At 44.5% G+C, this 27,496-nt stretch overlaps 2 protein-coding genes across 4 annotated transcripts; one reads left to right on the top strand and one right to left on the bottom strand.

Moving 5' to 3' along the window:
• Window positions 1–3,718: 3,718 nt before the first annotated feature.
• LOC118850805 (zinc finger protein 664-like) lies at window positions 3,719–13,527 on the bottom strand. Its single transcript, XM_036760460.1, has 4 exons — window positions 13,049–13,527; window positions 8,758–8,884; window positions 7,959–8,066; window positions 3,719–5,660 (listed from the first exon to the last, which is right to left on the bottom strand). The coding sequence occupies exons 1-4, from the start codon at window positions 13,139–13,141 to the stop codon at window positions 4,531–4,533; spliced, it is 1,458 nt and encodes a 485-aa protein (XP_036616355.1). The 5' UTR covers window positions 13,142–13,527; the 3' UTR covers window positions 3,719–4,530.
• Window positions 13,528–14,853: 1,326 nt separating this feature from the next.
• Window positions 14,854–27,496, top strand: ATP6V0E2 (ATPase H+ transporting V0 subunit e2). Of its 3 annotated transcripts, XR_005010489.1 has the most exons (5): window positions 14,954–15,265; window positions 16,967–17,014; window positions 22,496–22,620; window positions 24,700–24,783; window positions 27,121–27,496. XR_005010489.1 is itself a non-coding variant. In XM_036760458.1 (4 exons), the coding sequence occupies exons 1-3, from the start codon at window positions 15,162–15,164 to the stop codon at window positions 22,587–22,589; spliced, it is 246 nt and encodes an 81-aa protein (XP_036616353.1). In that variant the 5' UTR covers window positions 14,854–15,161; the 3' UTR covers window positions 22,590–22,620; window positions 24,700–27,496. The 3 variants fall into 3 exon arrangements, 2 of the variants coding, with proteins under 2 accessions (XP_036616353.1, XP_036616354.1); XM_036760458.1 differs by having other exon boundaries at window positions 14,854–15,265; window positions 24,700–27,496; XM_036760459.1 differs by lacking the exon at window positions 27,121–27,496 and having other exon boundaries at window positions 14,951–15,265; window positions 22,496–22,612; window positions 24,700–25,954.

Genomic DNA, 27,496 nt, shown 5'->3' with positions numbered 1-27,496 from the left:
GCAAAGGATAGTCAGATGAGTTATAGACAATAGGGTCTTGAGTATGGGAGTAGTGCAAGGGTGTGGGGAGGTATTTTAGACAGGGGCTTATGTGAGGGAACAGAATTAAAGTATTGGCCTGCCAGAATGGGCATCCATGTCTCTAAGGGCCCAGGCAGATAGTTCTCTCTCCACTCTTACACTCCAAACACACCAGGGCAGAGTTATACCTGTCCAGATAGGCCAATGAGAATTTGGGACTTATGTATGGGGAGGGGATATTCTGGAGGGGTGAGCATGGGGAGAACTGGGATTGGTATAGGCAAGAAACTAGAATGTAAGTGGGCCCTCTTCTTTCCTCACCATGGTCAGGCTCCTCTCCTATAGTCTGCCAGGTCATTGTTCCCTCCTTACATCCAGGTAAAGCGTCTGCCCTTCATCCAGTGCTGCGTATTCCACTGGGGACTTGGGTTGCGGTCTTGTATAACTGTGAGCAAATCATTCACCCTCCTGGAGCCTCACAGAATCAGAGCTGCCAGGAACCTTGGAGGCCGCTTAATCTGATCACCCCGTTTTTCTTTTGAGAAAACTTGGCATCAAAGGTGAGAGTTGAAACCACTCAGGTCCTCTGGCTCCAGAACCAATGCTCTACAAACACTGCCTCCCCACTTTCCTCATCTGTAAAATGGAGATACTTATAGTTGAGAAAAATGCATTGGAATCCTTAAAGCCCCCTGATTTAATCAGTTACAGATTTGGTGCTTTGAGGTGATCTGGTCCAACCCTCTCATTTTTCAGATTAGAAGTGTGAGCTGTCATTTAGCAAACCCTCAGCGAACATCCATCATGTGCGTACAGGCACTGTTTAACCTGGTTCCACTCCCTTATCTCTAGGTTCTCCCAAACAGTCAGGAGATGATGGAGGCTATCAAGGAGCCAGGCTAGGGGTGACTTTGGACGGTCAGTTTGGCCAACCTGTTTCTGTATTACCTATTCGAGTATTACCTAGCTCGCCCCCTGCAACCCTGGCAGGGTCAAGTAGTTTTCAGTTACTAGAAATCTTATCCAAAATATTCAATTTCCTTCTTGTGCGTTTGGCCCATCTCCTCTCATTCAGTTCTCAGTGGGGACAAAGAGGACACTTCAGTTCTGTTTCCTTGCCTGTCCCAGATCATCCAGGAGTCCATCTCTAGAGTCATCTTGTTAACTGGGCTTAGAGCTTGCAGATCTCCCAGAGTTCCTCTTGCTTTTCTTGTCTTTGTATTCCTGACCCTGCCAATGGAGACAAGAGGAACTGGAGGAAGAGAATATGGATAGCTCAATGAAGCCTATCCTTATGGTTAGACACATAAAAATAAAATCTTGTGCTCGTTTAATGAAGTTTATGCGACATCTTTACATCAGTTACTTCATTTGTTCCCCACAACAATTTTAATTACCTCCTTTGAAAGATGGGGAGACTTAGCCACACACCTATGGAATGGTAGTGGGTAGAGCCTTAGGACAGAGGCAGCTAGGCGGTTCAGGGGTCTAGTGCTGGGCCTGGAGTCAGGAAGCCCTGAGTTCAAATGTGATCTCAGATATGTACCGTGTGACCCTGGGCAAGTCACTTAACCTTTGCCTGCTTCGGTTTTCTCAGTGGTAAAATGGGGATAATAACAGCACTTACCTTGCAAGGTTGTGAGAATCAAGTAAGATTTTTGTAAAGTGCTGAGTACAGTGCTTGGCACAGAGTAAGTTTATATAAATGCATATTTCCCTTCCCTATGGTGCATACAACAGTGAATTTATTGAGAAAACAAATAAAAAATATAAAGGTATACCCCACAGAAATTTGCCCTAATCAATGTCATCATTAAAATAACCAAAACCCACTGTGCAAATCACAATGTGGCCATAACCCCTTGCAGTGGATCGCACATTTAGAACAGCTTTCCTTTGGAATGTACTACTTTCCGTAACACTGGATTGAAAGACAGGTTTTCTCAAAACCAATCAACATGGGGTATACCTGAGTGTTAGGGCTTTAAACATGTCATAGCTGCACTGTACTATGCTGCCTTTAGGTGGATGAAACAGGATGGAAATGAACAGTATAGAAACGAAGTTGGCTCCATGTGATGTGTTTTGAGGGGCTCTGAGATCCTCCCAAGCTCTCAATATTTCCTTCCCCATCTAGCTTAATACCCTATATTCCATTAAAAGTAATCCATTCCTTTGGGTTAGGTAATACTCTCTATAGGCTCTTCTTCAAAATGTAAATGTTGGTGGGAGAGAAATAAAGCTAATTCCTAATACCTTAGAATGAATAATGCGCTTTGCCATTTACAAAGTACTTTCATTTTCATTTATGTTATCTCCAGAACACCACAGGTCTCCAGAAGCAGGCAGGGTAGGTGTTATTTGCATTCTTCTGATACAGAAACTTGCTTGGAAAGGCTGAAACTTGTCTAAGGTCAAATAGCTAATTAGTGGCAGATCCAGAACTGAAACCTAGATGTCCTGACCCCACTATCCAGCACTTTTCCCACTGTATGAGTTTTGAGTTGATCACGGAAGAAGAGAAGCCATCCAGACAGCATGAGAACACTGGGAGAAATAAAAAGCAAAGCAAAGGGAAACAGGGGCAGGACAGAGGGCTGGAGTGGGGATCTGTGTTCCACAAAGATTCCAGAAAATGGGGGCTCCTTCTCCAATACCCAATATTGACTGCTGCTCAATGCTTGCTCCAGTAGTTGCAAATTTTGAAGGTTGGGGTTGAAAGGAGAGGAGAAGAAACAAAAGGGATGGGGAGGAGTATGGTGGGAGAAGAGATAGCAGGAATGAAAGAACAGAAGGGAAGAAAGAGATGGATAGAAGAGCAGAAGAGAAATAGAGAAAGAAGCATAGAAGACAGAAGAGAAAGACTGAGAGAAAAATGAAAGAGGGATAGGAGGAATGAATGAAAAAGCATGTCCATCAAGCCTTGTGCTAAATGCTGGGGCCACAAACACCGGAGACAAAGACAGTCTCTATCATTCAAAGAGCTCATACTTTAATGGGAGGGACAACAAAAGAGGGAGTGGTGGCCAGGGAAGGGTACTTTGGTCCTGAAAGTTACAGTGATGGGGAGGAAGAGATGGCATAAAAAGGAAGAACAGGAGGGATGGAGGGAGAAAGAAAATAAAACAGGAGGAGGAAGTAAAGGAGGAAAGAAAGAGGGTATGAAGTACTGTTATGTGGTAGTCCCTTGAATTCCCACTCAGAATCAGTTTACTACCCTTTTGCTCAGCTTTCTCTAACCAGTCCCTTCTTGGTCAACTAACATTCAGACCCAGATGTCTGATAACAGCATGAAGTTAATCCAACTTTCCTGAATTCCACAAAAGTGTGGTATCCCAACAGCCAGCCTGGCCTGGTCCATGCCCATCTAACTTCTGGGACCACCTATGGTTCTAAGGGCTTTGGACACCCTCTACTGACCAAAGGAGAGCAGTGAAGGGATCTAGGAGGGAGGAACCATTTAGCAGAGAAGCAAAGTGATTTGCCCAAAGCTGTACAGCTAGTTTGTGGAAGACCTTGGGGTAGATCTTCAGTCTTCTGGCTCCTAATCCAGTAACTTTTGCCCTACACCAGATTGTACCCTCTGTGCCCTGTCTAAAAGTCTCCTCCATACCCTGGAAACAACATAGTAAATCAAAACATCAGACATGTCGGGGAGCTTGCGTATAGCCCACATAGAATAACAGAATAGAGATGTAGGGATGGTAAAACTTTATTATGGAAGAGTAAGGATCGGCCAAAGCTGTGACCCTGCTTATATGTTCATAACACAGGACTGCAATTGACTGCACAAAAATCTAAGATCACAGGATCATAGATTTAGAGTTGGAAGGAGCCTGACAGGTCATCTAGTCCAGCTCCCTCATTTCACAGAAGAGGAAACTGAGGCCCAGAGTGGTTAAATGGCTTGCCCCACAGGGAGTGGACCTTAGGGCCCCTGACTCTAGATCATTAACAGTAATACTACTGCCCTTCAGGAAAAGAAAGATGGTGGATTTGGATTTTTGATGGCAACTAGGGACGATCACCCGATTCCCTCTGAATGTAAGAATAAATCACTTTCAGCCTAGACCTCAGATGACATGGCAAGCTGAGAGCTATTTGGACCTTGTTCCAGCAATTTTTCACATGGTGGAGAAGAGAACGGGGGGATCTCTTTAATCCCCTTTCTGAAGGATCTTCAAGTGACAACTTCTTGAAGACGAGGAACTTATATTTCTGTTTTGTGGAGAAGTCACACTAACTGCTAATCTTTGACCCAAGTAAAAGCCTTTAACACGTCACCCATTAGGAGAATTTCTTCCTCCCTAGGCTCCTATCTGGTGGCCTGTGAGATAGTTAGCCATTCTCATCCTGTCTATGAGAGAAAGAAAGAAGCTACAGACCCCTGGAAACTCCCAAGTGGTCTGGTCCCAGGGTAATCTTCCCAGCTTGCTCCTTGACACTGTCTCATTCTATTCTTCTTCTAGTGGCTGGACATGGCAATCCATGAATAGTCATGCTGTTGCCTCACAGAAGTGGTCCCTTCTTTCCAAATGTCACAGTCCCCAGTGCTGGGAAGTGTCTTGGCTCTTCATCATGGGTCGTTTGGTGGGTCAGCATAATCCTTTTGTCCCGGAAGGCCTTCCCGCACACCTTGCACTGGTAGGGTTTTTCTTCTGGGCATGATGGGAGCAGTCCTTGGCCCCCTGCCCGGTGCACCCGCAAGTGGCTTTTCAAATGCTGCTTCTGGCTACAGGCCTTCCCGCATTCGGAGCATGTGTATGGCCGTTCACCTGTGTGCACCCTGCAGTGGATGGTCAGTGTCTTTTTGTCCTTAAAACTCTTGCTGCAGCTGACACAAGCGAAGGGACGCTCCCCTGTGTGGATGCGCTGGTGGCTGACCAGGTGGTGCTTCTGGCTGAAGCATCGGGAGCACAGGGAGCAAGTGAAGGGCCTCTCACCTGTGTGCACTCGGTGGTGGCTCCTGAGATGATGCTTCTGGCTAAAGCACTTCCCACACTGAGGGCAGCAGTAGGGCCTCTCCCCCACGTGGGTCCGCTGGTGGGACACCAAGATCTGCTTAAGGCGGAAGCGCTGGCCACACTCCCCACAGACGAAGGGCCTCTCTGCCAGGTGATCGTTTATATGTTTCTTGAGACTTCCAGCCTTTTTGAAGCCTTTCCCACACTGGAGGCAGACATGGGGCTTCCTGGAGGCAGGTCTTCTGTGCTTGGAGAGGGCATGCTCTGAAGGGGCATCTTTGAGCATCTCTATCGTTCTATCACGCTTCCCTATGTGGATCTTTCCATGACGCTTCAGGTCCCCCTTGGAAGGGAAACCTTTCCCACACTCGGGGCACTTAAAAGGCCTCTCCCCGGTGTGGCTGCGCTCATGGATGATCAAGGCTGTGTTGCTTTTGAAGCTCTTGTCACACTCAGCACAGGTTGGGGGCTTCTTTTTCCCCAATGGCCTTTGAGGCACACTAGGCCTTCCTGCATAGGCCTGTTTTTTCCAGAACTTTTCTCTACTACTATTTTTCAGCTTTAGGGGGACCTGAACAATACCCTCTGACTTCATCAAGAATGTAAATGTCTCTGGGTCTTCCATATTGTCTCCAATATCTTTAACTTTCTCATTTCTGATCCCGTTCCTAGAACCTAATGAGGAGAAAAAGAATCCAGATGTTAGCCTATGGAGAAGGCCATACTCCTATCATTGAATATTAGTTCCCAGCCCTGGGATAGTCCCCACAAAAATCATTCTATTCTAGTCTTCTTGTTCCATATCTAGATGGGACCACTAAACAGCTAGGCTACAGCCCTCAGGAAGAAGGCTTAAACCTTAGGGAGTTGGGATGATAGAACTGGGATAATACACAATCTCGATTTGAATGAAAAGAAATATTTAAATAAAACCAAACAAATCCCAACCCCCACCTTTCAGCAATAGACAATTGATATGTAGGGAAACTGAAGTTTCAATGCCTCAAATACTGAATCAAAGTTATCAAGCTTTGTTGCAGACAGACACACATAATAAAGACAAGGATACAGGCTAGGTAGGTGGAGAATATTGACCTTACCTACTTAGTGTAGTTCTGGCTCAGACAGAGAAATTCTTGGGAGTATTAAAGAACTATCTAACTTAGGTTAGATGCTATCTGTAGAGTAAGGCTGTGGATGTCCACTGAGGACACAGGGGTCATGGAGGAAAGACCTAATTTTGAGGATACTCTGCTCAGGTTGTAAATTTCGTTTTATTTTAGCTTATGACCAAAGAGCTGTCAGCCTGCCTTAATATCCTAGAACCACTATATCCTAGGGCTGAGATGGCTCCAGTGAGCTCCCTCCCCAAGGGAGGAACCTAGAAGATGCAATGCTTACTGCAGACCAGCAGTGCCAAATAAAAATGGTGTCACATGCTGACTTAGAAAACCACATACTAACATTACCTACATTATATTATATATTTTTATTTTGTTAATTACTTCCCAATGACATTTTAATTTGATTCTGGTTACCCAGGCCTATGTGTTTACTACAACCTCAAAGCACCACTCAGCTAAGATGAGGACTAGAAGAACATTGCACAGAAACCACATCCATCCAGCTCAAGGAGTTAGGCCCAGTGACAACTGCAAGATGACATTACCAGAAAGACAGTGGTAATCATCTGAGGTGAGAGTTTCCTTCCACATGAACACTCCCCACATGTGGGCCTCATACTTTGTTCCAGCTTTCTCTCCTCACTAACAGTATGTATATTTGAGAAAGCATGTGCCCTAGCCTTATGAAAAGAATGTTTTATTGCAAATTTGCTTCCTCCATTATTTTAATAAATGACTTTGCTTTGAGCTAATTATATCCTTAGGCTATCGAGAAAAAGGAAACATCATTGGGGGCTAGTGAAGTATTATTTTGAGTGAATATGTATGTCCAGAGTACCTTGAAACTTGAGTAGTTATTTTGGGAGTGCCTATACACATGGGGAAAAGGGGGAAGATATGACAGCCCTCTGCCAGTACTTTGGCATTCAGGCCTACTTTTATCCATTCTCTTGGCTTCCTGGGCTGATACCAATGGAGGGTGGGGGAGGGTGATGTCGGACCCTGGACTGACTTTTTGGAAGATGAAAGAGAAGGAAACAATGGTGGCAGAAGTCTATACCCCTTCCAAAGCCAGTGTTAAATTTGTAACCATCAGGTCCAGGAAGCTAAAACTACAGATGCCAGTACATGAGGAGTGCTGGCGCAGGGTGAGAATGCCCTTGTTAGAAATACCCAGGAGTCACAGAAATGTTCATGTTTTAGGTTTACACCCTAACGAGGTTACTGGCAGTAAGAAAAGGCCTATTTGTACAAAGATCTTCTTAGCATCTCTTAATAGCACTATTTCTAACAGCAAAAACTAGAAACAAACTATGTGCCAAATGATAATAGAGTGCATAAAAATAATGGAAAAACTCAAAGTAAGTGAAGCACAGTGAAGAAAACAGAGTCACTAAGTGCAACAGTGTAAAGGCAGACTTTATTAAATCAACACACCAAAACCTCTGGTTAAGTACAGTGGAAGATGTTGGTGCTATCTTGTTAAACGTTAAAGTGCTCTGAGAAGATGCCCGTATCACGAGCTCACTTAAGAAGAAGGTTGTGCTCATGGGTCCTAGGAGATTAGGGACTTGGCTAGTTGATTCTAGCAATGACTTTATTCCTCCAAAGTTAAACGTGGTAAGTAGGACAGCTCAGCCTTCCTTTCTTAGAACAAAGTGTATGGTTGAATGCATTTCCTTCTGAGTCTAGCATGGTACTTTGCACACAGTAAGAGCTTAATAAATGTTTGCTGTGTAAAGAAACAAATGCAGATAAGGAGAATGCAAACTGCTTAGAGAGGGTTAGAAGGCTTAGGACCAGAGATCTGGGCAGTGATTGAAAGTTGGAAGACTGAAGGAAGACTTACTACCCCAGTGGCGATTCAGGCCTCTTCTGTGGTTCTGGGAGTCCCTCATCCATGGTTCTTCCTCCTGTTCAATTTTACAGATAACCTCTGGTTTGGCAGCAGGATACCCTAGATTGAGAAAGCTGGTTGAGGGTACGTCTTATAATTACATAGGTAGAAATATAGGGCTCCGATATTATTTATGAAATCTGACTTGAAATGCACATTTGTAATGTCTTAGGCTCACCACCTTTGCAGCGGTCTATTGAAAATGGAAAGACTTAGGCTGAGGGTTGCAGCATGAGAAACATTCTGCTGACTAGCAAGAATGGGCAGTGGAAAAGGAGACATCCAGACTGAAAGGCTGATGTTCTAAGGCATCAACATGTATTTGTGGGGCTGCATAAAAGGCGGGGGGTTACAGTATGCTTCCCCTTTTTACAATGTCATAGGACTTAGAGCTGTAACAGACCTTAGGGATCCTCTACCCCCCTCCCATTTTATAGATAATGACATTGAGGCCCAGAGATGTCATATGATGTGCCCATGGTTACAAAAGCGGTAAGTAGAACAGCTCAGATTTGAACCCAGGTCGTCTGAGTAGAAATCCAATGTTCTTTTCACTATCACTGCAAATCCCACCCCACTCCCTGCCCCCAGGAGACCAACCAAGCAGAGGGCAAGGCCAAGCCCTGAACACTTTTTGAGCTGTTTGAGCCTTCAGGGATTCTGAGGAAATTTGAGGCTCTAGGCTCCTTGACCCCACGCACCTGGGGATTCCTGATTGGACAGCTACCAAGCAAGTAATCAACGCCCTCACCCAGCGAGGTCACCAACTCATAGGTCCCCCTCATCACGTCCTGGTAAAGCTTCTTCTGTTGTTGGTCCAGTACTGCCCACTCCTCCTGGGAGAAGTAGACGGCCACATCCTCGAATGTCACTGGCATCTGCAATGATAGCAATCACTCTGAACTGGTGTCACCCTGGACAAAGTCCCTGGGGCTACAGAGAGGATATCCAGGGACCTTCATGGGTCTGAAGCATATTTTCCAACCCCCTTCAAGGACCCTGGGGCTCCTACACCTTGGGAAGCATCAGGAAGATTCAATTGAATTTTGAAGGTGTCTCTCTACAGAACTCGGCTCAGTAAACCTTTCCCCTACCCTTTAACTCTCCTATTTTAAAGGCTTTCTGCTTCCACAATTTTTAGGAAATTAATGAATACAGATACAAATAATGGTTATACCAGGTCACACTCATTGAGGGCTATCATGGCAACTCTACCAATGACCAATCAGAAACATTCACTATGAAGGGTGGTAGGGACCAATATCACCCAATGGACTTAGTAGCAATCCTGTCGGTAATCACTGCCCATATGAAAGTGTCAAATAACAATAGGTCCTTCACACTGAAACTGTAGCCAACAGCTTCTGCAAGCCAGGGTTCTTTTCTATCCATCCACCAGCTATTTTTCCCAGGCTCCTCCCAGAGCCCATTCCTCAAATCCCAGCCTCTGCTCAGGGATTATGACGGAATGATAATGATCAGATTTCCTTAGAAGATAAGCTATTTTACCAGGTGGTCAACCCAATTCCTTTCCTAAGATTCCTATTCATTTGTATGGATTATTAGTAGGTTGGAGTACTCTGAGATGCTCATATCAGAAGCTTGCTTAAGAAGAAGGTTGGGATCATAGGTCCTAGGAGATTAGGGACTCAGCTAGTTGATTCTAGCAATGACCTTATTCCTCCATTGATTATTTTTAGTTAGCATTTATACCTATTTTCTTCCAAAAGAATGAGATAATATTAAACATAATGTAAAATTAGGAAAACTGCAGCTGAAAACAGAATAGAGACCATCTCAAGGGAACAGAGGTACCATACAGCCAGGCATCTGTGATGAGCTGACTGCTACAGTTAAGTTGTATATTTAATGCCTCTAAGTTTGAAGCTAAGGCAAAATGGGAAATACACTAACTTACAGCTTTCCTCTTCTGACACTACAGAGCACCCAAATTTACCTATAGGAACAAAGTTTCTCTTAGAACTAGACCCAGAAATTTATCCCATAGATTCTTGGCTCAGAATAATAAGATCCTAGATTTAACTAGAAAAGAACTTTAGGGATCATCTTGCCCAATTCCCTCAACTTATAGGTGAGGAAACTGAGGCCTGAAATATGCTCAAGGTCTCATGGGAGTAAGCAGCCTGGCTTTGGACTGTCTCCTAACCCAAGCCAACTGTCCCATGGAAGCATCTGTTGGTTATAATCCTCTAAGGCCAGAATTTCACCCTTCTATAAAGCCTTCCCAGATCACTTCGGTACGTGGCAAACTTTCTATCCTCTGAACTACTAACAAAAATAATGGCATGTATTTCCACAGCACATATTAAGATTTACAAAGTACTATCCTCGTTCACAGCAATCTAAAACAACCTTGTGAAGCTAGTAGCATTTTACAGAAGAGGACAGAGAGCCTTAATAATATTATGAAGTCAGTAGTGTAAGCATTATTAACCCCATTTTACAGATGAAGAAACAGACTCAGAGAACCTCAGTAACCTTGTGAGGCAGAATATGCAATTTTGGCCTTTTTTATGAATGAGGAAACCAATGATCGCAAAGTTTAAATGGCTCGTCAGTGGTTACCAGCAAGGAGGTGGCAAAGTCAGGCCTCAAACATCCTGGGTTCCTTTTACTATACCATATTGCATCTCTTTATTACTTATTTGTTTTTGTACTGATTATGTGGCACTTACCTCATACTGTATAGAGGCAGAGTTAGTTGACAGAGCCCTGAACTTGAACTAGTTCCAGGTTTAGGACTAACTAGCTGTATAAATTCTCTTACTTCCCCTGAGCCTGAGCTTCCTTATGTGACAATAGTATAATGATATTTGCATCACCTGCCTCACAGAGCTGTTCCAAGGAAAGCAAGTTGTAAAACTTATAGAAATACGTACCATTATTATGTCCCTGTATGATTTCCCTTACTGGATAGTAAATACATAAGAGTAGGTACTATGTCTTTGCATCCTTCATGGAGCTTTTCTGAAAAAGGACACTCCGTAAATAGTTGTTTAATAAAGTGAATGATGGAGATCTTACGAGAGACTGCAGATTGCAAACTGTGGTACAAAACATGATGGAACGTTCTTGTGGCTTAGGAAACCAGGAATGAGGAATTCAGTGAAACCCAGGAAGAGTTATATGAACTGACGATGTAAAATAAACAGAACCAGAAAAACATGTAGTGACTACAACAATGTAAAGGGGAAGAGCAATAAAATGAAACTGAATATTGTATAGTTATAAAAACTAAGCTTTGCCCAGGAAAAGAGATGAGAAAAATATAGCTCCTTCATTTTGTGGAGGATTTGGGGGACTATGAGTATGGAACATTTCATATGCTTTCAATTCCATTCAATAGCATTTAAACACTGTGGTAACAGACAAAAAAATGTAACATCCCGTTCTTAAGAAGCTTATGTTCTACTGGGGATGGGGGGTGGGCATAAATAAAAGATCTCTCTCTCTCAGATAGAAAAATAGATATAGACTATATCTATCTCTCTATGTACAGATAAGCAAAAACAAAATAAAATACAAAGTAATTGGTGGGAGGTAGATCACTGACAACTGAGGGAATGAGGAAGTGGTACTTATACTAAACCTTGGCAGGCATTAGAGCTTCCACAGGGCAGAGGTAAAGGAAGAAGAGCAAGGCAGATATATCGGTTGGTTCTGGGGAACTGTTTATTTTTGTTTTTAATCTTTGTTCCAAGGGAAGGCTTTATGGGTAGGGAAAGAGGATGAGCATAATGGAAAATGAACGGAATATAGAAGTGAATGGCATCAGTAAAACTCATAAAAGCAAGACAGAATGTGGATGGCTCATTTCACTCCAACCCTGTGGGTGGAAAACAGCTCCTAGTGCATAGACTTTGTGCAATGGTATTTTTTTTAACTATATGGACACTCACATTTTCCCACTGAGATCTGGAGGCAGATCTAACATCAGGAATGAGGCAATTCCTTAAGAGCTTTTGGTTACCAAGTTATGCTGATCTCAAACGGTGGGAACATAGCAGGTAGGTCAGCATCCTGCTTTTAAGATAATCTTACAGGGCTCCTGGCATTTTCTTTTGTAGAAGGGAAAGCTGCACCTACTGATTCTAACAATCTATCCTATGATTCTTAGAATTTAGAGCTGGAAGCGACCTGGGAGTCATTGAATCTGATTCTCTCAGTGTATAGATTTGGGAACAGGCCCAGAGAAGGCAAAGTCATGCAGCTGGTTAACAGCAGAGGCACAACTAGAACCCAGGTCTCCTGACTCAGTGTAGATTCCTTCCAGCTCTAATTTTCAACTCTAACACATAATTGCAAGGGGCACTACAGAGAAATAAATCCTTAGAGACCACTATATTTAGGACCACCTAGACTATCCTATCTTCTTATGGTTTACAAATCCCAACTACTTGGAAAATAAAGAAAACGATCTGGTCTAGCCCTGGAAAAGAGGGAATACAATTCTCTTTAGGCTGGAGACTGAGTTTTCCAGCCTAGAATGTGAGCTCGGGACACAAGAGAGCATCATTGAGTGGACGATCGTTTACTTCATGGAATTCTATGATTTCTTGGAGTCACCTTGGGAGCAGGGTGGCCAGGAATGCCCTTTAACTGGAGTGGGTTACTGGTACAGGGCCAGAATTGTCAAGGAAACGGCCAGACCCCGGGATCCTATGAAGACAGTTCAATGTTGTGTTTCTTTCTCATCCCACAAACCCTTATTCCTTCTATCCATCCTTTCCGTCATGGTCCAACCTCGCCAGCCTGGTGCCAACTATCGAAGAGGAGGATGGACTCCAGTCCCCCAAGATCCCATAGGACAGAGCTTGTACTGCACTCACTCCTCTCACCCTGCACCCGAATAGGGAAGAAGCCTCAGCCTCAGTACTAGGACAGGCCCCTCCCCCGAAGAGAACAGGGCCAGGTAGAGGGATGAAGGGCCCAGTCCCCAGCTGGTCTCCGTCCCCTCTCTTTCCGAGCCGGGCCTTCTCTTGGGCCCGGGACTGCCCCGAGAGTTGGGCAGCAAGTCCTACCTGCAGAGAGAGCCCTTCGGACACCGGGGTTGCGCTCTGGCCCCAGACCGGCCCTGGGCACGGGCTCTCTTGCATGCGCTGCAGCTGAGGCATTGGAAGCTCTGCGTGTCACTGGAGGCAGGCGGTGGCGCTGCAGCCTAGACCCTGGCCTGTTCCGCCCGGCCTGTGATGGGTCCTGGACCAAGCCGAGCTGGCTGGGAAACCTCCACGCACCTCACGCACTCGGGGCAGGATGGGATGGTGATGTACAGGTCGAAGGACAAAGAAAATAGAAAGAGGGAGAGGACGAAGGAAAGCAGCCAGTAAGAGGGAAGGGTTTAGCCGGAGGAGGATAGCAGGATTGGGCCCAGCGTAAGCATGGAGGTAGGGGTGGAGATCAAATCTGAGACCAGACTAGGAGATGCTGGAGGAGCCTGGATTGAAGAGCATCCTTCTTGCAAGAGGCGAGATTCATCTTCGTTATTCCTCTGCTCTGGAGAGGACCAATAGGCAATACTTGCTGAGAGACCTGGGCGGCTCCCGTCTGTTCCCATGCCCTCCTTTCAACCCAGTGGCTTGTGGGACTTGTAGTACTTGTCCGCCACTCCCGGAGGCGCCCACACCCACTGGCCACCCTTCTTTGGCCTCATAGTACTTTGGAGGCCGAAGCTGGGAAGCAGGGCGGGTGTGGAATGGCTAAAAGAAGGACAAGAAAAGCCTGTTCTCTGCCTCCTCTAAGTTTAGCCTAGATAAGAGGAAGGGATGTGAGGCACTGAAACCGGTGTCTCAGAGCACTGCAGAAGCTGTGGGGGGAAGAAAGGAGCCATTGGCCGGCAGGGCATGGGTGGCGCAGAGGACTAGGTGTGCTCCTGCAGCCAGGACTGCCTTGGCACGTTGTGCCAAATAGAGAGAAGAGGGTAGGAGTGCTAGAGGCTGATCGTCATACTATTCCTCTCATTTTCCCCTTTGCAACACCTGCAGTCCTTTTAAAGCTCAATTCAAATCTCACCTCTTTCAGAAAGCCTTCAGGCGACTCCCCCCATGGGCAAAAAAAGAAAAAAAAATCTTTCCCCTCCGAGTCCCCGAGAATCTTTGTTTGGTAACTAATGCTCTCATCAAGTAATATTGTGAATTATAGTTACGAGTACTTAGGTCTTCTTTCTCTCCTAGATCTGAAAGTGAGTTCTAGGGTCCTGTTTTATCTAAATTTCTTATCTCCGCCAGAGCCTAGCACGGTGATATGCACAAAGTAGGCGCTTAGTAAATTTTGTATTTGTTGATTAATTTTGAAATGGCACCCTGACAGAGAACTTGGTGCATCGGAGAGAGCACGAGACTGGCTGGCAGAAGACCTGGCTTCAGTTGCCAAGTCTATCACTTATCACAGGATCACGGAATCTTGTCCAACGCATTCATTCTACAGATGAAGAAATTGAGACCTAGAGAGGTGAAATAATCTTGCCCAAGGTCACACAAAGTAGCAGAACTGGGAGTCGATCTTCTGATTCCAAATCTGGCGCTCTTTCTACTTACGGGCTGTGCAACGGTGGGCAAGTCATTTTATCTCTCTGGCCTCAGTTTCCTCGTGTGCAAAATGAAGACGTCCGAGTCGATGTTTGAGGCGGCTTCCAGGTATAATATCCCGTGATTTCTGTGAGAAGATAGAAAAAGTGAGATAATTTCATCATATTTGGAGAAGAAGAATCAGAATCCAGGCAGATTGTTTTTATTCTTCTTTCTTTCTTCTCACCTGGTTCCCCTTAACCCCACCCCACTGTTTAAGCAATCTCTAACCAGGGTTCTTTGCTCCGCCCTTGCCAGCTTTGCCTTGGGAAACTGGTGCATTTGGGGAAGAACGGACCAACCTCGCGAATCCCACCTGGGTCCTAAAAACCTCCTGGCCTCCTCCCAGCCCGAGGCGGAGGGAGGTTACTGCGCATGCTTCCACATCCTGGGCTCTCTGGTTTCTTAAATCTGGGTGCTCAATCAAAGGCAGAGAAATCCGACGCTGCGGTTGGGGTTCCGCTCCCGAGCCTTTCCCCGCGGCTGTGCGCGTTCCATCCCGGGTCCCCAACCTTCTAACCCGCCTCGAACATTCCATCTGGTGGTCCGAACGTCCCTGCCCGCGCCGGCCATGACAGCCCATTCCTTCGCTGTCCCCGTGATTATCTTCACCACCTTCTGGGGCCTTATCGGTATTGCCGGACCCTGGTTCGTGCCCAAGGGGCCCAATCGCGGGTAAGAGAAGCCCCCGAACCCTCGAGAGTCCCAGATTGGTACCTGGTTCCCCTTCCTTGTCTCTAGTGCTGTTAAGCGTTATCCCTGCTCTTACCTGCCAATCACCAGATCATCTTTTCACTTGCCCTTGGCCCTCTTCCCTGCATTAAAGCCGATCCCCCCTCCCCCACCATTCTTTTCCCTTCACCTCCCCCACCACCGCATTATATATTCACTCCAACCACTGATTAATTCAGTCAGTAAATATTCATTGAATTCGTGCCGCGCCTCCATCCCTGCCCCACCAACTGTGGGGATGGATGGCAAAGAAGCAGCTGTTTTTTTTCCGTAAGCTTACCGAAGGCAGGTACCATACCGTGCCTTATCGAGCGTTTGTAGTTAACTTCTCAGCGCCTAATATTGTGCTCTGCACCCAGTAAACGATTGATAACTGTGTGTTGAGTTGAGAGACAGGATAACGTGCCCCATAGGAGCTTAGAGTTTAATTAGACGATGCCAGACCTAGGAGAGAAAATTTTTGTTGTTGTGTCGTTTCAGTTGTGAGTCCACACTCTTCATGACCCCATTTGGAGTTTTCTTGGCAAAAGTACTGGAGTGGTTTGCCTTTTCCTTCTCATTTTACAGATGAGGAAACTGAGGCAAAGAGGGTTGGTTAAGTGACTTGCCCAGGGTCACACAGCCGATATATCAGTTGCTAACTCCTTGATGGGGACTGTCACTGCAGTAAGATTTAAGAGAACAAGCAGTCTGAATGAACCATATCTCTGTAAAATGACTTTACTGGATAGGTGGGGAGCTGGATAAAGAGAATGACTCCAGGCTACCGGGCAAATCCACCTCTAACCTCTGACCAGACACACAGGACTCCATTGAGACTCTCCTCTTAGGCAGCATAGTATAATGGAGAATGGCTTTGCCATTAATTTACTAGCTGTATGACCTTGGGTGAGTCATTTCAATTTGACAAACACCAATCAAGTGACTGTGCAAGGCACCATGCTAATCATATGGGATAAAAAAATGAAAAATTATACTCTGCCTACCTTGAAGAAGCTAACACTCTCAGGGCTTCAGTTTCCTCATCTTTAATACCTATCCTCCCTTTTTCACAGGGTTGTTGGAAAAACTCTTTGTGAACTAATTTCCTATGAAGTGGATGATTCCCCAGTTCATTGTAACCTATTTCAGGGTCAAATTACCAATACTGTCTGGAATCTCTCAGTGTGGTCCCTGGCACACAGGAGGCACTTAATAAATGTTTATTGACTGACTGACCTGAAGTTTTTTCTCTGATACGACTAAAATCCCTTTTGGTGTATTTTAAGGGCCTTTCTCTTCTGTTCCATGTGTACATGAAAAGTAGCTGGTTGGGATTTTGCATTGCATTTCGTATGTCTCTTCTGCTCTCCCCATTTCCTTACATATCTTCTGGTCTCCTACTGAGCCTCTTATTTCCATGGCCCTTTTCTCTTTATATTTTGAGCTCTAGAGCTGACTCTGACTTTCTACAGGTTTACGAATCCTATCAGCTTTAAGTCTTCCTTTGGACATCTCTGAACTACTTCTGCTGTTTCCAGGAGCCCTGCTGATTGCTGGCCTGCAGTGGGGGAAGAGGCTGGAGCCAAGGGACTCAAATGCCCTCCCTAAATGGATCCTAGACCTGTCTTTGTCCACCCTAACCTCTTGTCTTTCTCATTGCAGGGTAATCATCACCATGTTGGTCACCACTGCTGTCTGCTGTTACCTTTTGTAAGTAACTCTCCAGGAAGTCCACGCTCCGAAATTATTTTCCTGATCTGCCCTTCCCCACATCCTCAACTTTGCCCAACTTGCCTTCTGCTTCTGTTGAGCATTTAAAACATTATAAATATTGCACTGGTTCACCTAAGGAGGTGACGTCTGGATGACAATTTGCTAGGTGTGGTGTAGGGGAGGATTTTTTGTTTGGGAAAGGATTGGACTAGATGTCCACTAGGCTCCTCTAACACGGAAATTCCATGGTTCTCTGAGATGATGTAGAGTAGGTTCACTGCTTTGAGAAAACCCAATACATGACAATTTAACTTAAAAATAGATAAATTTGCATTACAAAAAGTGTTCTTTCCATTTGTTTTGTGATGCCTTGATTGTCTGCAGGTTGATAATTTGTAGGTATAGCTTGAAACACGGGAAAGATTGTAGTAGTAGCATCGACCCAAATTGGCTGCTTTAAGCCTACTGAAAGGCAGTGTGTTATTATATTAATTATCCAACAAGGGAGTTCAATATGAGTTGTCTTTCTGGTGCTACTCTATTTGAGCCATCAACCCAGAAAATGATTGCCTTAATCCCTCTCTGATATATATATTTGCACAGTACAGCTTCCCAAAGGGCTGGCTACCACTGGGCACTCAGCCTACCCAAGCCTAGACTGTTCCTCTTGTCCCTGTTCTCCTGCAACTACTTCTGCTCAGATTTGAATTTAAACAAGGGGACACTATGAATTACTGCTCCAAATGATTTAAAATAGGATATGTATAAAGCAAGAATGTCCACCCCGTAGCTGTAATCTCTCTTGGTCAGTGGTTCCCCACATTCACAGGACACAGGAACTTAATATGGTATGACAATAACAATAAACAGCTAATAAGGATAAGGCTTAATCATAAAAGTTCTTTAAAATTTGCAGTGATTACATATATTATATCATTTGGTCCTCGTAACAACCTTGTGCTATTATGATCCCCATCTTCCAAATGAAGGAACTGAGGCAAAGAGAAGCTAAGTGATTTTCCCAGGGTCCCTTAGCTTGTAAGTACTTGAGGCGTGATTTGAAGTTTGTTCTTTGTGACTTCAAGTCCAGCACACTACCCACTATGCCACCTGCCTGCCCATGACGTGATAGCCAACATTTATAAATATCGCTTTAAGGTTGGCAGAGGGCTTTACACACACACACATATATATATATATGTATCTATCTATCTATCTACATATATATGTATCTATATCTATATATCTATATCTCATTTAATTCTCACAATAAACCTGTGGTGCAGGTGCTATTAATATCCCCATTTTACAGATGAGAAAACTGAGGCTGACAGAGGTTAAGTGACTGTATCAGTAAGGCAAGATTCATGACCTCGAGGTTGACCATGAACATGCCTGAATGGTTCGGAATCGCAAAGTATGAAAAACTCTCCATGTAGAAGGCAGAGGAAGTATAACATTTATTTAGACTCCAGGGGATAAAATACCAAGACCAGTAACCCCAATTCAGTATAGAAGTAATTATATTCCAAAACCAGTAAACTCACCTCAATGTAGCAACAAGGAGATTATAACACAGTATTGTAGCAAGGAACTGAGTCATCCTGTAACCTTCCCCGCTGCTAGGGCCTTCTTGTAAATAATCATTCACGAGTCCTAACTGTCTGCTTGCCTGTGTTCTCTTCCATTCTGTTCGTGTTCAATTCTGGTTCTCTCACACTCTGGGCTCGCCTTATATACAGTCGCCATCTGACTGGCTAGAACTCAGGTCTCTGATTGGCTGAATTCATGATTGACTAGAACTCAGTGCACATACCATTGGTCTTAGCAACTCCCCTTAGGGCCCTGAGGGCTTCACCCCAAATCAGCTTAGTGCCTAGTAAGTAGAGGCTTTAGGCCTACTTACAAACAGATATTATCAAGCTTTCCCACCTAGCCCTACCTGAGGCCTATTGAATGGGTGGGGAAGATCTTTGATCACATTAATACCACAGTGACTTACCTAGGGTAGCATAGCGGGTACATGTCTGAGATAGGTGTTGCAACAATTCGGCTAGCAGCTGTTGTGGGGGTAAAAGACCAACACAAGCCCAACAACAAGAACGCTGCCAGCACAAATTCTTTTGATCTGCTTTACTAAGGAATGTTAAGGAGTTAACAATCTTACTTTAATCCAACATACAAATATCCTTCACTTAGTTCAGGAGGAAAAGCCAGCACCCTGAACTTCAGAGCAAATACAAACAAGTTACAAGCATACACAATATAAACAGACCAGATCACAATTCATAGTTACCAAGAAACCATCAACATCTGAGTTGATGAGCCAGGAGGTTCTTATTGTAGCTGCCCAAAGTCCCACACCAACATTCCTCCAGGAATGAGAACTTCAAGCAGACAACTCTGTTCTCTTTTTTTATACAGTCTTTCGACATCATCAAACATCATCTGAGCAACTAGAACTTAGGCGCCTACTATTGGCTCTGCTCTTAGCAACTCCCCTTAGGGCCCTGAGGGCTTCACACCCACATGGGCTTAGCACCTAGTAATCAGGGGTTTGGGCCTGGGGCTTTGTACCTAGTAAGGCTCAATCAAAGACATTTAATTAATTTAGCTTTCTAAAACAGTAAAAATGTCCCAACTTAATTAATATTACAACAGGACACAACTGCACTGTGGCCACTCAGGAAATCTCCTTTTCTTTGAAGAGCCTTGATGGGCTATGTTATGATATATTGAATGATACGGTGAAAATAACAATGGACAGCAATGGATTAGGAGACCTGAATTCTTGTCTAGATTTTGCCACTTCCCATGAGTTGTTGTGGATAAAGCATTTGACCTTCTAATAACAATTGCTAGCATTTATATTGCACCTACTATGTGCTAAGCTGTATACAAATACTATCTCATTTGATTCTCACAACAAACCTGCACGGTATACAGTATTATTATTACCTCCATTTTACAGTTGAGGAAACTGAGGTAGACTTAAGGTTAAGTGACTTGCCTTCGTTTATACAGCTAGTAAGTGTCTGAGGTGGGATTTGAACTTGGGTCTTTCTGACTCCAGGCCCAGCACTTTATACACTTTGCCACTTGGCTTCAGTTTCCCCATCTGCAAAATGGAATAATAGTGATAGCATCTTCCCTCCGTTCCAGGGTTGATCAGAAGAGATAAGCCGTCTTAAAGTGGGATCTACATGCCAGATGTCATTGTGGTTGTTATTTTGTTCCCTTGAGGAAAGCACCCTTAAATGTGCAGGCAAGGGGAGGGGGTGCTAACTAGATGTTTTCCTTGCTTTTGGTAAGGAGCAGCCCAAAGTGAAAAGTAAAGAGGCCTTGACATGAAAATGGAAGTGAGTGGGGAAGTTATCTGATTTACAAATATTCATTTTGTGCACAAGTTTATCCAGAACATAAGAGTTATACAAAACAGATACAGCTGGGAGAAGGAAGGAGGGACAGGTGTGATTAATGGAGACACTGATGACTATTGATATCCTGCCTCATGAAAGAGATGGGAAGATATCTGTATATAAATATATTCACACTTAATCATAGCTTTTGGGGTCGGGGGATGAAGGGGGAAAAAGAACAAAGTAAAAAGTATGTAGCAGAGAACAAAAGAAAACTTACAAGAAGGCAAAGATGGACTTTCAACACAATGTGTAGTATTTATCATATAGGCTTTCTTGAAACGAAAATTTATTGCTACATATTTTGAATCCTTTCTTATGTTCTGCTATGCACATGACATGCTTTTTTCTTTTGTATTGAAGTTTCAATATTTAAGCTTATGTTACTTTTTTTTCTTTTCTCTATTTGGTATTTGTGTGCTAGTGTTTGAGTCCAAAAAAAAAAAGAATTTAAAAAAAGAGATGGGAAGAGGCCCATTCCTTTGTCTGATTGTTAAGGAAAACTTTGGGGGCTGAGAGTTGATTTCGCTGGGGGTAGAGGTGCTCTTGTCCATGGTTTCAAAATAACCAATCTGAGTCTATCCATCTTACCTGGTTTATCACCTCTCTGACAATGATAATTCTGTCCTATCTCCTATTAGGCGGGCATTTTGGTATAGAGGAAAAAACCCTGGACTCCAGGTCAGAAGACCTGTGTGTGTGTGTTTGTTCTCTCCCTCCTATTTGTTAGCTGTGTGACCCCAAACAAGTCAGTTGATCTGAGGCAGCTAGGTGTTGAAGTGTATAAAGCACAGGGCCTGGAGTCAAGGAAGGTTTGAATTCATATCCAGCGTCAAACGCTTACCAGTCATGTAACCCTGGGCAAGTCGCTTAACCTCTTATAGCCCCGATTTCTCCATCTGTAAAATGAAAATAATAATAATAATAGCCGCTACCTCCCAGGGTTGATGTGACAATAAAAATCAGGTAGTATTTGTAAAGCACCTTGCAAATCTTAAAGCACTATATAATGTTACCTATTACTGTCGTCATCATCATCTCTATCATCATCATCATCACCTCCATCATCTCCATCATCATCTCCATCATCTCCATCTCCATCATCTCCATCTCTATGATCTCCATCTCTATGATCATCATCATCATCACCTCCATCATCTCCATCATCATCATCTCCAAGTACTGTGTACCCCATCTGCCCTAGGACTAAGCACATGTGTTTATGTGATAGCTAGCCAGGGTTATAGGCACAGCCTATATCCATAAATCACTGTTCCCCTTGCATGGCTAACAAACCCATGACTTCACATTAACCAAATGATCCTAATAGCCCAAATGACTTAGTATTTCTTGAGGATCTTCTGGGATCTAAATACAAAACTGAACTTACTGACTAGAGCCCTGGAAACTGAACTTGCTAACTGAATCAGGCCCTAGGCTCAGCTCTGCCACTAACTGATCGTGTGTCACTGGACAAGCACTCGTTCACCAGTAAGTGCCTTCTATGTGCCAAGCACTGTGCTAGTTTCTGGAGATACAAAGACAAAAATGAAGGAAGCTTATGTAAACCTCTTCTTTTCCGGGGGTCTCACTTTCTTTAATTGTAAAACGAGAGTACTGGACTAGATGGTCTTTAAAGCTCTGTAATTATATGCTTCAGCTGGGCTACAAATAGAGGGTTCAGCTGAACCAGGGTGGTGATAGGCCAGCTACTGGTGATAGAGAAACGATAGCTCTCCCTTTTCTGTAGACTTGGAGAAAGAAGGATGGTGCTGGAGATTTCCCTGATCAGGGCTGTGCCTATAACCCTGGCTAGCTATCACATAAACACATGTGCTTAGTCCTAGGGCAGACGGGGTACACAGTACTTGGTTCCCTATAACCCAGTCTCATTATTGGGGAAAAAAGCAACTCAAACCCAAGCCCTAATGATTGACAGGAAAGCAGCAGCACACTCTTTGCATGGAAAAATGATCATATTAGATAAACGCATTTGTCTGAGGTTCAGGTAGGGTTCCTACTCCTTTCAAACTCCTCCTCTTGTCTTTGCTTCTGGTAGCTGGCTGATTGCCATCCTGGCCCAGCTGAATCCTCTGTTTGGGCCCCAGCTGAAGAATGAGACCATCTGGTATGTCCGATTCCTGTGGGAGTGAGCAGCCGCCATGACCAGTCCCAGGTACCACGGTAGGCAATGGAGACCCTTTTTCCTTTTTCCACACCCCTAAAACACTGGTCTTTTATGGGTGAGGAAGACCCTTTTGTAGGAGACACTCCCAGGGCACTGATTCCCATTGTTTTTTGAGTATGAGAACCTTATTTTTTTAAACCATCAAAAAATTTATCAGATATGCTCTGCATGATGGTAATTACATTCACACTGCACATTTTGTTGGAGCTAAAGAAAACTCAAAATGGCAGTGCTTGGTGTGCATTGGGATTCATGGACCTCTTATGATAATTCTGTAACTCAGAGGGAGATGTTATAGAAACATTTCATTTGGGTCACTTCATTGCAAGGTCAGCAAAAATTTTAGCCTTAATCGAGCTTAGTAACAGATGCCTCTAGCAAGCTAGAGGTGTAGGTTTGGGAGGTACGGGAGATAGAAAGTGGTATAAGTGGTGGGGAGTAATGCAGAGTCTTTCCCATATCAGCAGAGTGGGCCTCAGGTAATCCCTAATGGCCACCTCCAAAGGGGCCTCCCAGTATCCAACCCTTGGCAGAGCTTACAAGTCTGTATTGTCTAGAGTAGGCATGAGGTATCCAGGGATGTGTTGGTAAACTGGCTCTCTGATAAGCAGGACACACTTTTAAGTTTAATGTTCTGCGTTATTAACATTTTCGCCATTACTTTTCTTAATTTTAAACAACCAACAAAAGAAATCAAGCTGTGGTTTGTGTCATGTGCTGATTTCTGAAGTATAAATGCTTTCATTTATACTTGCTCTTGAAAGCTTGTGCGAGCTGCTTCCAGCACACCCCTGCGTGAGCCCCTGCCTTCGGAGACTTCCTGAGACTCCATTCTAGGTACCTCAGTTCACCAAACATGTGTACAAGGTACTGTGTGATGAGGGCAGGAAGAAGAAGAATAGCACCACCCCTCTCCTTAAGGAGCTCACAGTCTAATGGGGATATGACATGCATGTGGATTTTAGAGGTCTAGACAAAGCACTCTGGGAACATTTGAGGAGAGGAGGGGTAACAGACAGCTCGACAGAGTCGGCGGCTCCCAAGCGGGGAAACCTTTTGCATCCCCTTCTCTCCCCTCTTGTTGCCGTCCTGTTTCAGGTCATTGTGACTTCTCCTGAACTAATGTTCAGCCTCCTGATTGGGCTTCATGCCACTATTCTTTCCTTTCCAATTCATCCTCCACTTGTTGGTCAAGTAGAAATTTTTAAAACACAGATATGATCAGGTGACCTCCAGCATAAGTACCTTTGTGGCTACCAATTGCCTCAAGGATAAATATACAAAAGCCTCAGCCTGGTAACCTAGCTCCCACCTACCTTACCAGGATTATTCCATATCAGTTCCCCATAACACACTCTCTTTTCCAATCAAACTGGCCTGCTACCTGTTCTGTGCTTGACTCCCCATCTCTCACCTTCATTCCTTTCCACAAATGTTCCATATCTGGGATACACTTCCTCCTTACCTCCCCAGAATCCTTGGCTTCTTCACCAGTGCAGCTCAGGCACCATCTCTTACGATCTTTCCTCCCCTTCCCCAACTCCTTCCCCTCCCCCGTTATTAGCAAAATTACTTTGCATTAATTTGTACAAACTTTGTACTTATTTATTAACATGTTGTATTCTCAGGGTCGAATATAAGCATGGACTCTTTCGTCTTTGCCTTTGTATTCCTAGCATAGGGTTAGTTGCTTAATGATGTTTGTTGTTTTGAATGAAAGGAAGAGAACGATTTTAATGCCTTGCTGCATCAGGGGAGCAGGGAGGCACACTGGAAAGCAGGGGTGGTTCTGTTCTAGGTCACTGTACTCTAGGTGTGGGGGTTCCACTTTTTTGTTTCCTCTCTAGGTGTGGGGAGCTCCCCTTTTAGTTTCCTCTCTAGGTGTAGGGGGGTTCCCCTTTTTTGTTTCCTCTTTCTGGTTGTTTCCTCACTTTAGAGGGTGGGAAAAGAGACAAAGTATTTAAAACGTGGGAAAGTAAGGCCCTGGGGGAGGGTCCTTTGGGGAGGGGTTCAGTTGTGTTTGCTACCATGGGACACCCAACTAACATGTCTGTGTACCTACTTTGTCTTTTCAGCTTCTCCAGCCCTCTTGCTCTTCTGTTGATATCAGGTGCAGTCGACCCTGGTGGCCCCCCCACTTCCACATCCCTGTGTTCTTGGTATTGTTCTGCTCTTTCCTCTTTTCAGCTTGGTCGCTCTTAGACCCAGACCTTCCCATTGGATTGGATCAGGAACTCAGCCCAATTCTAGGAAATAGCCTCTTCCCTGGGAGACCTGGGCCCCAAGGTGGGGGTGGGGTGGGGCTCATAATCAGGCCAGAGTGAAGAGATTCTCAATTTTTAGCCCCTCCTCCCTCCTTCTCCCTCATCACATTTAGCCCCCTGCCAGATGTGTGAAGTTTCTTTCCGAAAATTCGACTGAATGCAGAGACTCTTCCTAACCCAAGGATGGGTGCCTGTTGAGTGAATCCACTATTCCTAGGCCCTGGGCTTGAGTTTATTGGATAGGAGACAGTGTGGTTTAGAGGATGCTTCGGATCATGAGTCTGGAGACCTGGAATCTTCCTGGACAAGTCATAACCTCTTCAGGCCTTGTTAGGAGTTGTACTGAGGTTCCTTCTCATGCTAACATTTGATTATCTTTTTAGGATTCTGTGATATACTTTGATATAAAACTTGTGGACATTGTGAGCCATGGGGGTGGGGGAGGAACTTTCTCTTCTTTCTTGGAAAAGCATAGAATTGGAGTAAAAACTAGAGTATATGAAATACTTGTTAATGCTATTCAGAGCTGAAGTTACTTGGCTTAGGAAAGAACAAATATATTTATTATGCAGCACTTGGTCTGCTAATCAAATGAACTTGCTCATTTTATATAAAGAGTAAAGGCCCAGAATAAAACTGGAAAACAGAGATGGAAGGGAATCAGGAGATTTTTATTTCCTAATTTAAAAAGAAAAAAAAAGTAACAAAACTGCATCTGCATGTAGTTTTTTTTTTAATCCCTAGCCATTGAGTTTCTGACTATATTCAGCTCCCTTTCATCCAGATCAGATAGATGCTAGATATCCTGTTGGTCTGTTATCACATTTTCTTGAGGGGGTTACCAAACCCTAGAATTGGCACCTTGGAGCCTATAGAAGATATGACCTTGGGTTCTTTGCTACTCCACAAGCTAGTTGTAGATACAAGATGGAAGAAGGGGAAGACTTGAGAATGTTCCCATCACAACTTGTAAATAATTGCGTAGTAGAGTAAAAAGGGGCAGCTAGGTGTCCAAAGTGGATAGAGTGCTGGGCCTGTAGTCAGGAAGACTCATCTTTCTGACTTCAAATCTGGTCTCAAACACTTTCCCACTATGTGACCCTGGGCAATTCAGTTAACCTTGTTTGCCTCGGTTTCCTCATCTGTAAAATGAGCTGGAAAAGGAAGTGGCAAACCCTCCAGTATCTCTGCCAAGAAAACCCCAAATTCATTCATGAAGAGTCAGACATCAGAAAGAGCACTGAATTTAGAATCAGAGACCTGGCTGGATTTGAAGCCAACATTTGGCTCCGCTGGTGACTCCTTGTGGTACTGTGGGTGAGTCACCACCTCTTTCTGAGCTGCAGTGTTCTCCTTTCTAAAGTGAAGGCAAAGAAGCTCTAAGAATCCTTTCCATCTCTGGATCTTTGATTCTTCATGCTGAGTGCTGATGGGATGTACGGACATAATGAAATGCCTGGTGCTGACATTGAGTAACCCAGGCGCTCCTTTCCCTGGCTCTCACTGGAGAATGTTGGAGGAGCCCTTGGGTTATACCCCTGAGAAAGCATGCACACTCCTCCAAGCAGGAGGAAGTTTCTTTTTCTCTGTCCTAGGTAACTTCTGCTTCCTGTGGATGGGGTGGGCACTTCTTAAGATCTGAGCAATAGCTACCTAGGGAAGCATCCAGCTTCCTGGAGGGATAATTGATGTTAGAGAGGAGAGAGCTGAGAGGGCCCTTAGCCACTATCTAGTCCCACTTGCTCATTCAAAAATGAGGAAGTCAACCTAGAGAGACAAGGATTGTCCAAGGATGAACACCTGATTTATGGCGGTTCTAAGGCCAGGACCCAGAGCACCCAGCTCCCCAGACCAGTGCCCTTTCCCCTAAACCAAACTCACTTAAAGGAGCCCGGCTCTCTTACTTGTTTATTTATTTATTTAAAATTAATTATTTACCACTCAGAGGGCACTTATGGAATATGTAAGAGAACAATTCTTGTCCACATTTTCTGGTTCTGGTGTTAATCAGCTGCTCACCCCCACTCCCCCTCCCCAAACTCCGGGAGCATTCCTCCCTCTCAGACTTCCTGCCCTTGGCTCCTGGGTCTGTGTTTGTTCCGAGGGTAAATTACCTGCATTCAGCTCCCCTTTTGTTTAGTGATCTAAGATTGGTGAACAAGTCTAGGTGTTTGCTGGATGTTTCCTAATCCCTGTTGGATTTTGCTCTTCTGGCCCCTCCTTTCTCCCCAGCTTTCTGGTGTGGGCTGAGGAGAAGGGAAACATCCTGGGAGCTGGAACTGAGGCTTAACACTGCAGCTGGGGATGGGAACTGCAGCAGCTGGTGTGGCAGCAACTACCCAGTGGCTACACATCCGGACCTAAGGAGATGAACCTGTTTCTTTCCTGTCCCTGTCCCAGTCCTAGGTGGAGGCCCTGTTCTTCCTTCTCCTCCCCAGCAGCTCCAGGCAGAGGGCAGGAGCAGAGAGAGTTGGAAAAGTGTGTTCAGACAGAGCTTTGATCAACTGTGCCCCTCCTTGGTTCTCTTGTACTCAGTAGAGATCAGTGATTCTTATTGCAATGGATGCTATGAATGTTCAATAAATCTGGACACAAATCATTTTACTGA

The sequence above is a fragment of the Trichosurus vulpecula genome, chromosome 5, assembly GCF_011100635.1.
Source record: "Trichosurus vulpecula isolate mTriVul1 chromosome 5, mTriVul1.pri, whole genome shotgun sequence".
NCBI classification, from domain to species: Eukaryota; Metazoa; Chordata; class Mammalia; order Diprotodontia; family Phalangeridae; genus Trichosurus; species Trichosurus vulpecula.
This window is presented reverse-complemented; position numbering and strand designations above follow the sequence as displayed.